The 12,729-nt window shown below is 30.8% G+C and overlaps 1 protein-coding gene and 1 long non-coding RNA gene across 2 annotated transcripts; one reads left to right on the forward strand and one right to left on the reverse strand.

Moving 5' to 3' along the window:
* Positions 1-8,238: 8,238 nt before the first annotated feature.
* Positions 8,239-11,655, forward strand: LOC145150544 (uncharacterized). The gene is made up of 2 exons (XR_013731367.1): positions 8,239-8,479; positions 11,230-11,655. It is a non-coding gene; the product is annotated as an uncharacterized LOC145150544 (long non-coding RNA).
* Positions 9,868-10,913, reverse strand: LOC145150528 (BURP domain protein RD22-like). The gene has a single exon (XM_079075280.1). It carries the CDS (start codon positions 10,819-10,821, stop codon positions 9,967-9,969), a length of 855 nt encoding a protein of 284 aa, XP_078931406.1. The 5' UTR covers positions 10,822-10,913; the 3' UTR covers positions 9,868-9,966.
* Positions 11,656-12,729: the final 1,074 nt, after the last annotated feature.

The raw sequence follows: 12,729 nt of genomic DNA on the forward strand, positions 1-12,729 counted from the left end.
CTTCTCTACTTTATACTTGGTCACCAAAAATTGTTTTGTTCATAACTTTTGCATACAGACTCAAAATGATGCACTATTTTCTCCTACGTTCATACTTTAGCATAAGGAATGTTTGAAACTATAAAATATATATTTTGGAGTTTAGAGCTTAATGCATCACTTAATGGTATATTGACTCATTTCTAGTTATGTATAGGTGATACTTAAGTTCTAGAACCATTCTAGAAAGGGTATATTAGTCTTTGGACACCTCTTCATGATAGCTCTAGGCATTGATTTAGAAGCATAGATCTTGGATTTTAGTAGTTCAAATGAATATGAGTATGATGTTTGCTAATTTTTGGACTAAGGTGAGTTGCCGATAACACACATCTCCTATCTTACATTGTATTTTTTTTTATATGTTTTCCTAAAATGATATTGATTGCTACTTATCTACTATACATAGTGTTTCATTCATGAAATGTCATTTTTGGAAATGGTTTGATTATGAAAGCAATAGGTTATTTTCTATGAAAATGATTTAAGCATCGTACTTGTGCATATCATGATAAGATAGGTGTGACTTTGAGCTCTCGGGTACCTAAATAGACTTTGTTATTTTTATTGTGAGTAGAATTTTATATTATCCTCACATGCACAAATAGAGGCTAGATGCCCCTTTTGTTGCCTAGGGTGATAGCCCAAGTGTCTAGTTTGTGGATATTAGTGAAAAAGTTAACAGTGTTGTCAATCATAAACTCTTCATGTCCGGCTATCAAGACTAGTTGTGGATATTAGGGCAAAAGTTGACAGTTTCATTTGTCATGAGCTTTACATATCTGACCTTAGTTAGCGAGTTAGACTTATGAGATTTGGAAAAATGGTGAGAATAATTTCATACATTAATGCATCTTATCTTATGCTAAAAATATTGATTTATATTTATGTTATTTGTAGGACTTATCTGTCCTTTTGGAAATAATATTGTTAGAAATAAATCTTTTGGGCAATTAAGTCCCTTGATTTGATTTGTGTTATTAAACCCCAAGTGTTCAATGTGTTTTTAAACTATTTTTGGAGGCTTGATTCGAGTAATTTGGATTTACATCCTCTCACTCAAAATGAATCAAGCTCAAGTAACTCACTAGGCAGACCCATTGTGTAACTATTTTGATAAGTGTTCAGATTAAAGGATTCGAGAAATTAGAGGTAAGGGACATTTTCTAACACCTTGGTTTGTAGGGAACTTGAACCTTGTTATGATCATTATTGACTCCTTATATTTTAAACAACAAAACCTTTTCGAGTTGTTTTGGGACCGTAATTTTTCCGCAATTTTTTTAAAATTTGAAATTTCGAAACTAAAAATTTGTTTTTAAATGATAATTTAAAACCACCCGGGCGAAGCGTGTTGTGGAAAGAATCAATGGTAGTGGTAGTAGTGTGTTTCTAGCGGAGGTTGTAATGGTGACGGGTGGAGGTGGGTCACAAACATGAACCTATGATGTGGCAGTGATTTAGTGTTGAAGGATGAATTTTCCGAAGTTGATAGAAGTAGGCATTGATGTTGGTAAGGTTTGTGGTAGGTGAGAGAAGAATGACGGGTATGTTAGAATTCTTGGGTTTGAAGGGTGGCGGCAATGTAGGGTTGAAGGAAGAGTTTGACAGAGTTGAGAATGGGGGATAAATGAAAGAAACTAGTATGTTTGTCTTAGGTGAGAGGAGATGAAGGGTCTAAGGGAAAAGAAGAAGAGTATGACGATAGTGATGGGTTTTAAGCACTACAACATTCCTATGGTGTACATGCAACCCTAATGCTTTGGATCTAGGTTTTTCTCAAGTTATACATGCGAATAATCATCCAAAGCATAAACCGTATGACTAGTATACACAATTTCGAAATTCATATGTATGAAAGGGTTTGGAACATTACCTCACTTGTTATATTGTAATAACAAGTACAATCCTTGCCTGATCTTGATTTCTGAAAGTCTAGTGCCCAAAGTGTTGCACCTCTAATGGAGTCACAAACAATCAATGCAAAGGAAGACTTGGAGAGGGAAGGATTTCGGCTAGGGTTCCTTAGAAGATATGCATAGGTTGAAAATCCTTAGTGAGAGGGTCTTTATATAGTTGTGTGGACTGCTAGGGTTTCTGGAGGAAACCCTAATTTCTGCTTAAGGCTTAAGCAGCCAATGGACTCCTTCCTTAGAGCCCTTGGACGAAATCTATAGGGTTTCCCTATAGGATTCCGTCCACTCCACTCTATGGAGTCCATCAGCCCAATTATGCAACTATCAATGATTTGCACAATAGTCCCTCAATTATTAATCAGTTCCTTTAATCCCAAAATTAATACTAGATTAACTTCTGATTAATTAGTGATTAATAATATGATTTCCAAATAATATATTAATCTTGTAATATATAAATAAAATCATTTTGAGTACCAATTTATTATTCATATAATAAATCATACTCTCTCTCTCTCTCCACTTGTCATCCTATCAAGTTGCATGAGTGAAGGCAATCCAAAAGGACCATGCTCATAATCAAATCAAGTACATACCAAATATAGTTATGGGCTTAAACACCTAATCCAACAGATAGGTGAGGGTGAGTGTGGGAAGGGATAGGGAGCGAGTGGGTTGGACCCACTTTTTTAAATAAGAATATCAATAAGTATCTAAAAAGAAATTAGAAACTAAATACATAGGGGCAATATAATTATTTCAGTTATACTAGAGACGAAAACCGCAACAAAAAATCACAGTGGCAATTCAAATTTAAAATTAAAAATAAAAAAAATTAAACACGAAACATGCACATTTAACCATCCCACATCGACGATTCGTGTACTTTTTAGAAACGACAAATTTTTAATACCAAGCTAAGATAGAAGCTAGAAAAGACAGAAAGTCTTACAACGAACTAAAAGCAACTACATGGCCTACAATGAGATAAAAGAAAATTTTGGACTCGCCAACCAAAAATAGGAGTCTAAATTATTCTTCATACACATATTGTTGATCCACATAATCGTAAGTAATCTAGTCAAATAAAAAAGAACATCAATAAACTATTTATTGCCTCTGAAAAGTACTTTACACTACGGTTGTCAAACCTACCATAAAAATGCAAAAATAAAAACATGGAGGGCATCTCAAGGTGACACTGAAATCTTCACAATCATCAACACAATAGTTCAAATCCATAATATGTTATAACATATCCACATACTTAAGTATGAGGACAATTTTTGTAATATTTTACATTTTGGTATATTAGTTATTTATATCTGATATTCATATAAATTCTTACTTAATGGAAGTAACATTTACAAATACGATTTTATTTCCCATAGGTTGTTATTAGTGTTGAGCGAAATCGAAAAACTGATTAAATCAAAACCGAACCCATATTGTTGATTTTGGGTTTAGATTTTTCAAAACAGAAAAATTCGGTTTGGTTTATGTTTGTACATTTAAAACTGACCTACTAAAATTGAACCAACCCAATAGGTTTAAAACCGAAAGGAATCGACCTGATATACATATTATTAATTACTTAATATATTTTTAATAATGTTATATGTTTTATTAAAAAAAATACATAATTCTTCCTCTCATCTCACTCACACAACCTAACACAGGTCTCACTATTTACTTTCTTAGCCTTTTGAATTCTCTCAAGAACCCCTAAATCTGATATTGGGTTTAATTTTAACTTAACCTTTTATGGTTATTTGTCTAATTTAGCTTATGTGACCCCTAAACATACTTTTCTTTCCATGGATTGGTTACGTTAAGAACTTGATTGGGCCGTGTTTCATTTTATTTAGAATTGCCAAAATAATAGGTTTAAACCCAAAACTCATCAACCCATGGGTTGAAACCGAAAAACGGACACACAAAACCGAAAATCAAACCAAATAGATTTCAAAACCCAAAAATCAAACTTATCGGTTTAGGTTCGGCTTTACCCCAAAATCGACCTACCCATGCTCATGTCTAGTTGTTATTGAAAAATCTAGATCTAGAGATGTGAAAATATTAGTCGGTTGAGTTTGTGCGATTTCTCAAAAAGGAATGCCTTGAAATATTAATTATAGTTTCTTTTCAGTATCAATAAAAGTTTACTTGTCATTAAAAAGTTCTATTAACATACACGGTACGAGATCACAAATAGTGATTCTTTATTTTCTCTCCTAAAAAGACTAAAAGGTCTCTTACAGTCTTTCTATAAAGGTATAACAACATAACAGGAAATGATTTATTTAAGGATATTCATATGTTATGTGAATTTAATATTGAATTGGTTTACAAGTCATCTTATTGGCTATAAGTTAATCTATATAAATGTAACATACACATTTTCATATCAACTTGAATAACTTACAAATGATATGTTATATGTTTAATACTGTTAAAATGATTAAAAAGTCATAGTTAAGATAAAGTGGTTTATTGAGGTAAAAGAGTCCAAGACTTATTTAAAAGGATGGAGCAGTGAAGTAAATGTGGGAACACTTTAAATAACTTAATGTAAGGTGTTAGAGTTGGTAGTGGTCATGAAAACAATGTGTAGTAGTCTTTGGGCATAGATGTGTAAAGTATAATGCCTAAATAAATAAAGAAACGAAAACTACCTTTTTTAGGAGGTCATCATATAACACAACACCTCATATAGGCCTAGAAATTATCGACACAGACACGAAATAAACAGGTTTGGGTTAAGTTTTTCAACCCGTCAACTCGTTTATTAAACAGGTCATATATAGGTTTATCAAAAAATATACGGGTTGACCCGCCAACCCATTTAGAATTTTAATAAAAAAAATTATATATTTTTTAAATGTATTAAGTATTATACACTATACAGTTTATACTTTATACTATGATAGGATACCCGATACCATTGACCATTTGACCCGTGGGTAACCATTTGCTGATTTGAATTGCAACATGTTTGGTGTTTGCCCTAAATAATCTCAGTATCTCACAAACAAAATCGAATAAGCCCTCTCTTGGTCTCCCTTCTGTGATGAACAACAGAACGAACTCATGAAGAACGGCGGCATGAACGACTGAATCATTATCAAACGACGTCGATGCCTACGATTGAATTTATCTATATTTGTATTAATTTTTTAGTTTGAACTTGTTTCCATGAATGTTTTTAATTTTCATTTGGATGTTTAAGACTTAAGTTTCTAAAATTCGGATATGTTTGCATCAAGAATTTATTCATGTTTAATTATCAATTTGATTTATGAAATCTGACCCATAAACCCAAATCTGACCCATGAACCCGTATAAATAAGTGGGTTGACGGGTCATATATGGGTTTATTTTCCAAACCTACCAACCCGTGACCTGTATAGTTAAAATGGGTCGTGTTCAGTTTAGTATCTTTTTACCCGCCAACCCGAACACGACACGATTGCCAGGCCTAACCTCATGGGCCAAAACCAAACAAATTCCACCTAAAATATTATTGGAGAAAGCAATGATGAAAAAGGATTACATGAGGAGGAGTTCTTTGTGAATCTAAGATCATTTTTATTTGAAATATACAACAACAATTTATAACATATCACATAACATATATATATATATATATATATATATATATATATATATATATATATATCTATTTATATATCTAGGGTTTAGGTCATTTTTGGTCACTTAACTTTTGATTTTGTGCTCATTTGGTCACTTAACTCTTTTTAAGTTTTAAAAGGTCATCAAACTTTTGGCTTTGTGCTCATTTAGTCACTTAACTTTTGTTTTGGTTACATTTAGTCACCAAACTTTTAAAATTGTGCTCATTTAGTCACTAAACTTTTAAAAAATTTTAAAAGTTTAGTGACTATATGAGCACAATTTTAAAAGTTAGGTGACTAAATGAGCACAAATTTAAAAGTTAGGTAACTAAATGTGACCAAACCAAAAGTTAAGTGACTAAATTAGCACATAGTCAAAAGTTTGATGACCTTTTAAAACTTAAAAATAGTTAAGTGACCAAATGAGCACAAAACCAAAAGTTAAGTGATCAAAAATAACTTAAATCCAAAAACTCATATATCTATTATAATAGAGGTTGTCAATATACTTGAAACTTATGCATTTGAAACTCGAATGACCCTTCAATTAATCATAAAGCATAAATATTATGATAAAGTTTGATATTATGACATGACTTATAGTAGTTTATTACAACTTTTCAACTTATCATCTAATTACTACATATCAAAAGGTTTTTTAAAATTGTAATAAATATTACTTTAATGCTAAAACTCTTTAGCTTTCAACTAATTAACTATTTTAACTCGAGAGTTTTTATAAGTTATGATATATTAATTGGTTGATTTAGAGAGTGTGTGTGTGTATATATATATATATATATATATATATATATATATATATATATATATATATATATATATATATATATATATATATAGTTCATGGATGGAGATTAAATTATTAGGATTTTAAAAATAAGATTAGGGATAAAAGAGTTAAGAAGACACGAAGTTTTATTTCATGGGATAGAACATGAACAATAATATGGTTGTTTGATAAGCATTTTCGTCAAACAGATTATTATTATTATGTCTTTTGTTCTATTTTTTTCTTCATGTTAAACTTCTTTTGTTTTTTACATATTGTTTTCTGTTATTAGAGTTTATAATTGTGTTTGTCATTTTAATATTGTTTCTTAATTCTCTAATTTTTTTTATTGAAACCTATCATTTGTTGTTGTTTCTATTATTAAAGTTTATTTTTTTATTGTTATTTTAATAATGTTTTTTAATTTTCTAATTCCACTTGAAACTTATCTTTTATTGTTGTTTTATAATTTATCAACAAAATTGACATCCACAATAATTAAAATGTTGCTAGGAAGTGATGGATAACATTAATAACATATAAAGAATAACTAAATATTAGTAAGAAACAATTTCATGAGATGACTAATATAAAAAAAATATTAACTCTAAATTGATAGCAATGACATAAATATTTCTAATATCATATAAGTATCAATAATATAAACATATTATTACAATCAACGTATTATATTTGTCATAATTTTAATTATCATATTTTTATTTTTGTGCAATACGCGGGTTTTCACTTAGTTTATCTATAATTAAAAAAGCACAATTCCTTTCACCATATTGATTTGAAACATACACAATTTTTCAAGTTCTTTTTAATAATTATTTTATTTGTTAATTAATGTTAGAATGAAAAGAAAAATAAACTATTCTATTAATTAAGTTTTGATGATAAGTTATTTTAAAATTAATTAACAATAATATTGATTAATATAAATTATTTGCATATATCTTATGTTTGTAACATTTTGTTATGCGGTTCAAAATAAATCTTTACTATGAACTATTGCAATTTGATTTATTTATAAAAAAGTTAAAACTCATTATAATTTTAATTTTGATACTATTTCTTTTAATTTTAAACCCAATATACTTAATTTGTTGATTTAAAAATAATATTAAATGTGAAAGAAACTATTAAAATATCTAGAGACTGTTATTTTAGATTGAGTAGAATAAATTTTAACTTAAATAACAATACAAATAATTGAAGAAAACATCAAATCAAAATTACATATAACTAAAAACTGTATATATAAATTTAAAGATTACATTATCTTAGAAGCAATGGTTTGTATTTCAAAAAACATCATGATGAAAATTAAAAATGATTAAAATAGTAACTTTTATATCATTTAACTTAATCGATAGTAAAAATAATATTAAATCAAAAAGTATACATGATGACAATTAATAGGTTATTTTTTACAACCTAATATTTTTATTACAAAGGTTTTTTTCAATCACAACACGCGGATATTCGCCTGAACCGGGTCCTTTTGAACTATCACAACCATTAAAAGCACCCATTCATATTAAGGGTTGATGATACTCTTAACTAACAACCATAACCAACTAATTAACTCATAATATAACCAACGTATATAACTGTCATAACCATCACGAGTGTAGCTTATAACTTCAACAAATATTGCAGTCAAGCATAGATATGATTGCTGCCATTTCCTCACATATGTGGTTTGTCATACTTGATCTTTGAAGTCGGTGGTTGGCCATAATTATATCAGGGCGTCTTTCTTGGTGAGTATGGCATTATGTATTTATTAACTCCATTATAAATACTTCACCAAACCCATTCTTCATACATCATCAAAGTTTGATAATGATGAGAATATACTTATAAAAAAAAGTGTATAAACTTTGAGTAGACTGAACTTCATTGGAGAAAAATGGAAACCGAAATCAAACTGAATGTGGAAGTTAGCGTTTGATCATCAAACGCTAACGTCCACGTTCAAACATCAATCAAACTGAATGTGAAAGTTACCCAACGCTAACTTCCACATTCAGTTTGATTTTGGTTTCTGTTTTTCTCTGAGTCTACTCAACGTTTATACACTTTTTTCTGTAAGTATATTTTCATCATCATTAATTTTTTTGGCTATTTTAAAAATCTAGAATCTTTAATGTCTTTTTGCACAACAATTGGTCCAAAAAGTTATGGTCGGGTTTGAATTATTAAATGTGTTCGTGTATGTATAAAATGATATTTTGGATCTGATTTTACTTATTTGTAATTATTTGTGTCTTCCATCGGCTAGCGCTGGTGGCAAGTCATGCTGTGAATCCTAATGTTAATTTACAGGAAGTGTATATTTCTGGTGGCAAGTCATGCATGCTGCCAAACAGTCATATGCCCAAAGCAATCAAGGATCTTGTACACACTACATGGGTTAATCTTTATTTCTGATTTCTTTATCGTTTCTCCTTTCCTGCAATCTCTACAAATTTGGTAAGCGTAATTTTTCACTTCGAGTACACCACTAAAAAACTAAGGCTTTAGCTACGGCACAATCCATAGGTATTCCGTAGGTATACGGCGATACCTACGGAAATTAAGGCATCCCATTCCGTATCCGTAGGTAATTACCTACAGAAATTTTCCGCAACTATTTTTTGTAGCTAAACCCCATGTTTCTAGTAGTGTGTAGTATATTTTTCTGATTTCTTTATTGCCATTGTTGTAGTTTCTTTTATTGCCAAAACTGAATGCAGTGCGTGTGTATCTTTTATTGCCAAAGCTGAATCCTAATGCTTACGATGTCTTTTATTGTCAAAGTTGTAGTGTTTCTCTTCATTTGGCGTTTCAAACATCTGATTTCTGATTTCTTTGGGTTCTATACTAATAAACACAGCATGAAAAACGCCTTACACCTATATATGTAGTGCGTGTGTGTCTTTTCTAGACAATCTATAAAGTTTTACTAATCACACACTTGTTTTTACGGAGTTGTTGCATCCTTCTGTATGTTCGGTTTATCAATGTTTGTAAGTTTAAGTATACATATAGTTTATACCTTTTATACGTACATAAACTTATTCTAAAATAGCATAGCTCCAATCATTAACCTTATAGCACTTTTGTTTTTTTGAATGACAAATCTATTCTATTCATGAAGTGCTTCTAATTATATTCTATCTTATGTCCCAAACAAATGTTTAACCATCGACCTTAAGATAGGACAACACATAATACCTTTGGGCAATAAGCTATTTGGTACTTTTGTTTGTCATATTATATTTCCAAGAAATTTATTAAATAAAATATCATTAGCTAGCTTAAACTTTCTTAAATCATTAACCGTTATTTTAAAATCTTTTTTTATATTAACTTATTTACCATGGTCTTTGTAAAAGAATTATAAATCTCTATCATCTGATTTGTTAGTTTTTAAGCATATATAATATAAATATAAAGTTAAAATGTACTTAGAGGTTAATACAAAACGATCACTAATTAAATTGGGAGAAAGAACGGTGATAAATTTGATAATAGGATTATACAAGAAAAGTATAATAAATATCTATCTAATGTGTTTTTCCTGTTAATTTTATTAGTATGGAACCCAGACAACGTGATCTTCAGGCAAGAAATGACAAACTGGGACACTTCCTGGTTTCACTTTAAGCACTTGAAAAGCCAAATGTTTCGGGTTCCATTTCGAGGTGTCTGTATGGCAAACTGCTACTGCTTTTGCTTTAGTACCATCCTCTCCCACCAAAGAAACAACGTACGCTCGAGTGCTAACAGTTTTGTGGCAATAAAACACAGCGTAAGCGTAGTTTTTCTTATGGCAAACCACAGCTCTATCTGCTACAAGTTTCTTAGCTCCCTCAATCGTATACTTCTGCAATGGAGTACTTTCTTTAACATTTACTTCTGTTGAGATCGCTTTCACTTTTTTACCCAACTTTGTAGTACTAAAATCCACCATGGATTCTAATGAGGTTGCGCAATATTTTTCCTCACCTTTGATGCCTTTGCTCTCACATTGGGTTAGTGTTTGCTTCATGATTTCAGCTTCCAGTGAGTCGGGTTTTATCGAGAACTTGTTGTAGATTTGTGGAAGTTTGTTTGATGAAAAGGGTATCGAGTCAGCTATCTGTCGAGGTAAAAAGTTTGGTTTTTGGGTTGGGTCTACTTTTGTGAAATGTAACTTCATTTCCTTGCCGTGATGCAAGTCGTTTTCCAAGAAGAACAAAGCTACATTTGGATCATCTTTGAGTTGATCAGCAGAGGCAGCGTAGAGGTAATTGAATGGATCGGGTCCTGGATGTACACCTACGCAAACGGGCTTCCCTCTGTGGGTTGTATGCACAGCAACACCACCTCTTCCGACACCAACATCCGTTTGATCCCCTGGTGTTCCGGCGCCCACCTCCACACCACGACTCCCAACTCCGACCATGGTGTACTTCTCGTCCGTCCATCCTGTTATAAATCAACAAATTAAGTTATATCGATCCAGAAAACAATGCATGAGGAGCAAGAAAGAATTAATAGAGATTAATTAACCTGCAGTGTGCACAAGATCCTTGACTGATTTGGGCATAGGACTGTTTGGCAGCATAGACTTCCAGTAAACATCAGGAGTCACTGCATGGCATCCCAGAAGTGCTAGCTGATATTCAAACCACAAATAAATAAACATAACCGAGATTAATTAACCCCAAAGTTTCAAACATATATACACACACGCACACTATAGATATATATATACACATCTCAAGATGTTCCAGCTTTAATTAGCTGATATATCATGGAGAAGAAACACATTGTATGCAGTTCATTTGAGAGAAAGACATTTGTGTTGCAGAAAGACATTAAAGATTCAGATTTTGAAGATACCAACAATTTATGTATACTCACAGAAAGAAGTGTGGAAACGTGGACAAGACTGAACTTCATTGGAAGAAGAAAGACAGAAATCGAACGGAAACCGAATGTAGAAGTTTGAGTTTGATGATGTATGAAGAGTGGGTTTGATGATGTATGAAGAGGGGGTTTGATGAAGGATTTATAGTGGAGTCAATATTAATACAAAATGCAACACTCACCCATAACGATGATGGTTTATAATTATATCTGTACAACAACCTCCTGCAAAAAGATCAACTGTTCCGAGGCCACATTTGCGTGGTTGGTAGAATAAGAGTTCATATTTGTAGTTAAATGATACCAAGTTCAAGAATTGTGGATTGTGTTAAACCCATAAAATAGTAGTATACATATTTATTTTTTATCTTCATCGTTAACTTAGTTTTTACCTGGTAAGTCAATGTTTTTTCAAAAAATAAAAAATAAAACAAATAAAACAAACAAAAATCACCACGATGAATATTTTTTAAAGAAAATTGAGTAACATAACCATATTTTAATTTTAATTTATAGTTAACAAAAATAATCATTTTTTTTAAATAATCATTGTGTCCGGAATATCCATTACGGACCTGACGAAAACGGACCAAGCCCGCAATTGTAGCTCGATGCTATATAAATAGGGATCACACCCTAAAATCCGAAATAAACATTCCGGATTTTGAAATTCCAAAGTTTGTGCTACCCATATTTCGGAGAGAGAATTTTTACCATAAATTTATCAAATCAGATGAGTTCTACTATTTAAGTTACTTGCATTTAAGTTTTCAACCAATTATATGTATTTCGGAATGCGTAGATCATGTCCGAAATATCAACTTTATGCATTTTTTGTTTTAGACATATAAGACCCATATAAATATCTTAAAATGTGTTTAAGATCATTTTTTAGTCGGGAAATAATATCACTCCGAAATACCAAGAACGTAGTCCGGAATATGAAGATTAATTATGGAATAACACTCCAGAATAAATATTCAATTTTTTTCGTTTCTAATATTGTTAAATAACTTGTATTAGTCCAAATACCAGTTTGTGTGGATGTTGTTAAAAAAAATGGATTTTACGGATGAAGAAATTGTATTCCATTTATATAAGTTTTCATAATTGCATCTGATAAAGGTAAAACCGAGTTTAAAAAAATGTAATAAGTATTTTATTTTATTTTTATGGTAATATGTAAAAATGTTGTTGGAATTTTGTTTTGCAGATAAAATAACAAGTTGTGGAGTTAGACAAAAAAATAATAAACAGTAAACCACCAAAGGCACCTATAAAATTAAGAAAAAAATTAGAAAGGTGTTAAAGCTTAAACTGAAAGCAAACAGAACTCCGAAAGATGGAACCGGAGCAAGTTTAGACAAACCTGTTATTTTAGACTAATTGTGAATTTATAATTTTTATTGTGGATACGTTTCTACAAGTTGGTTTTAATTTT

This window comes from Lactuca virosa, chromosome 1 (assembly GCF_052849685.1).
Source record: "Lactuca virosa cultivar CGN04683 chromosome 1, Lactuca_virosa_CGN04683_v6, whole genome shotgun sequence".
NCBI lineage: Eukaryota > Viridiplantae > Streptophyta > Magnoliopsida > Asterales > Asteraceae > Lactuca > Lactuca virosa.

Excerpts from the sequence above, each read along its gene's own strand:
- LOC145150528 (XM_079075280.1), bottom strand. The coding sequence starts at position 10,821 with ATGGTCGGAGTTGGGAGTCGTGGTGTGGAGGTGGGCGCCGGAACACCA.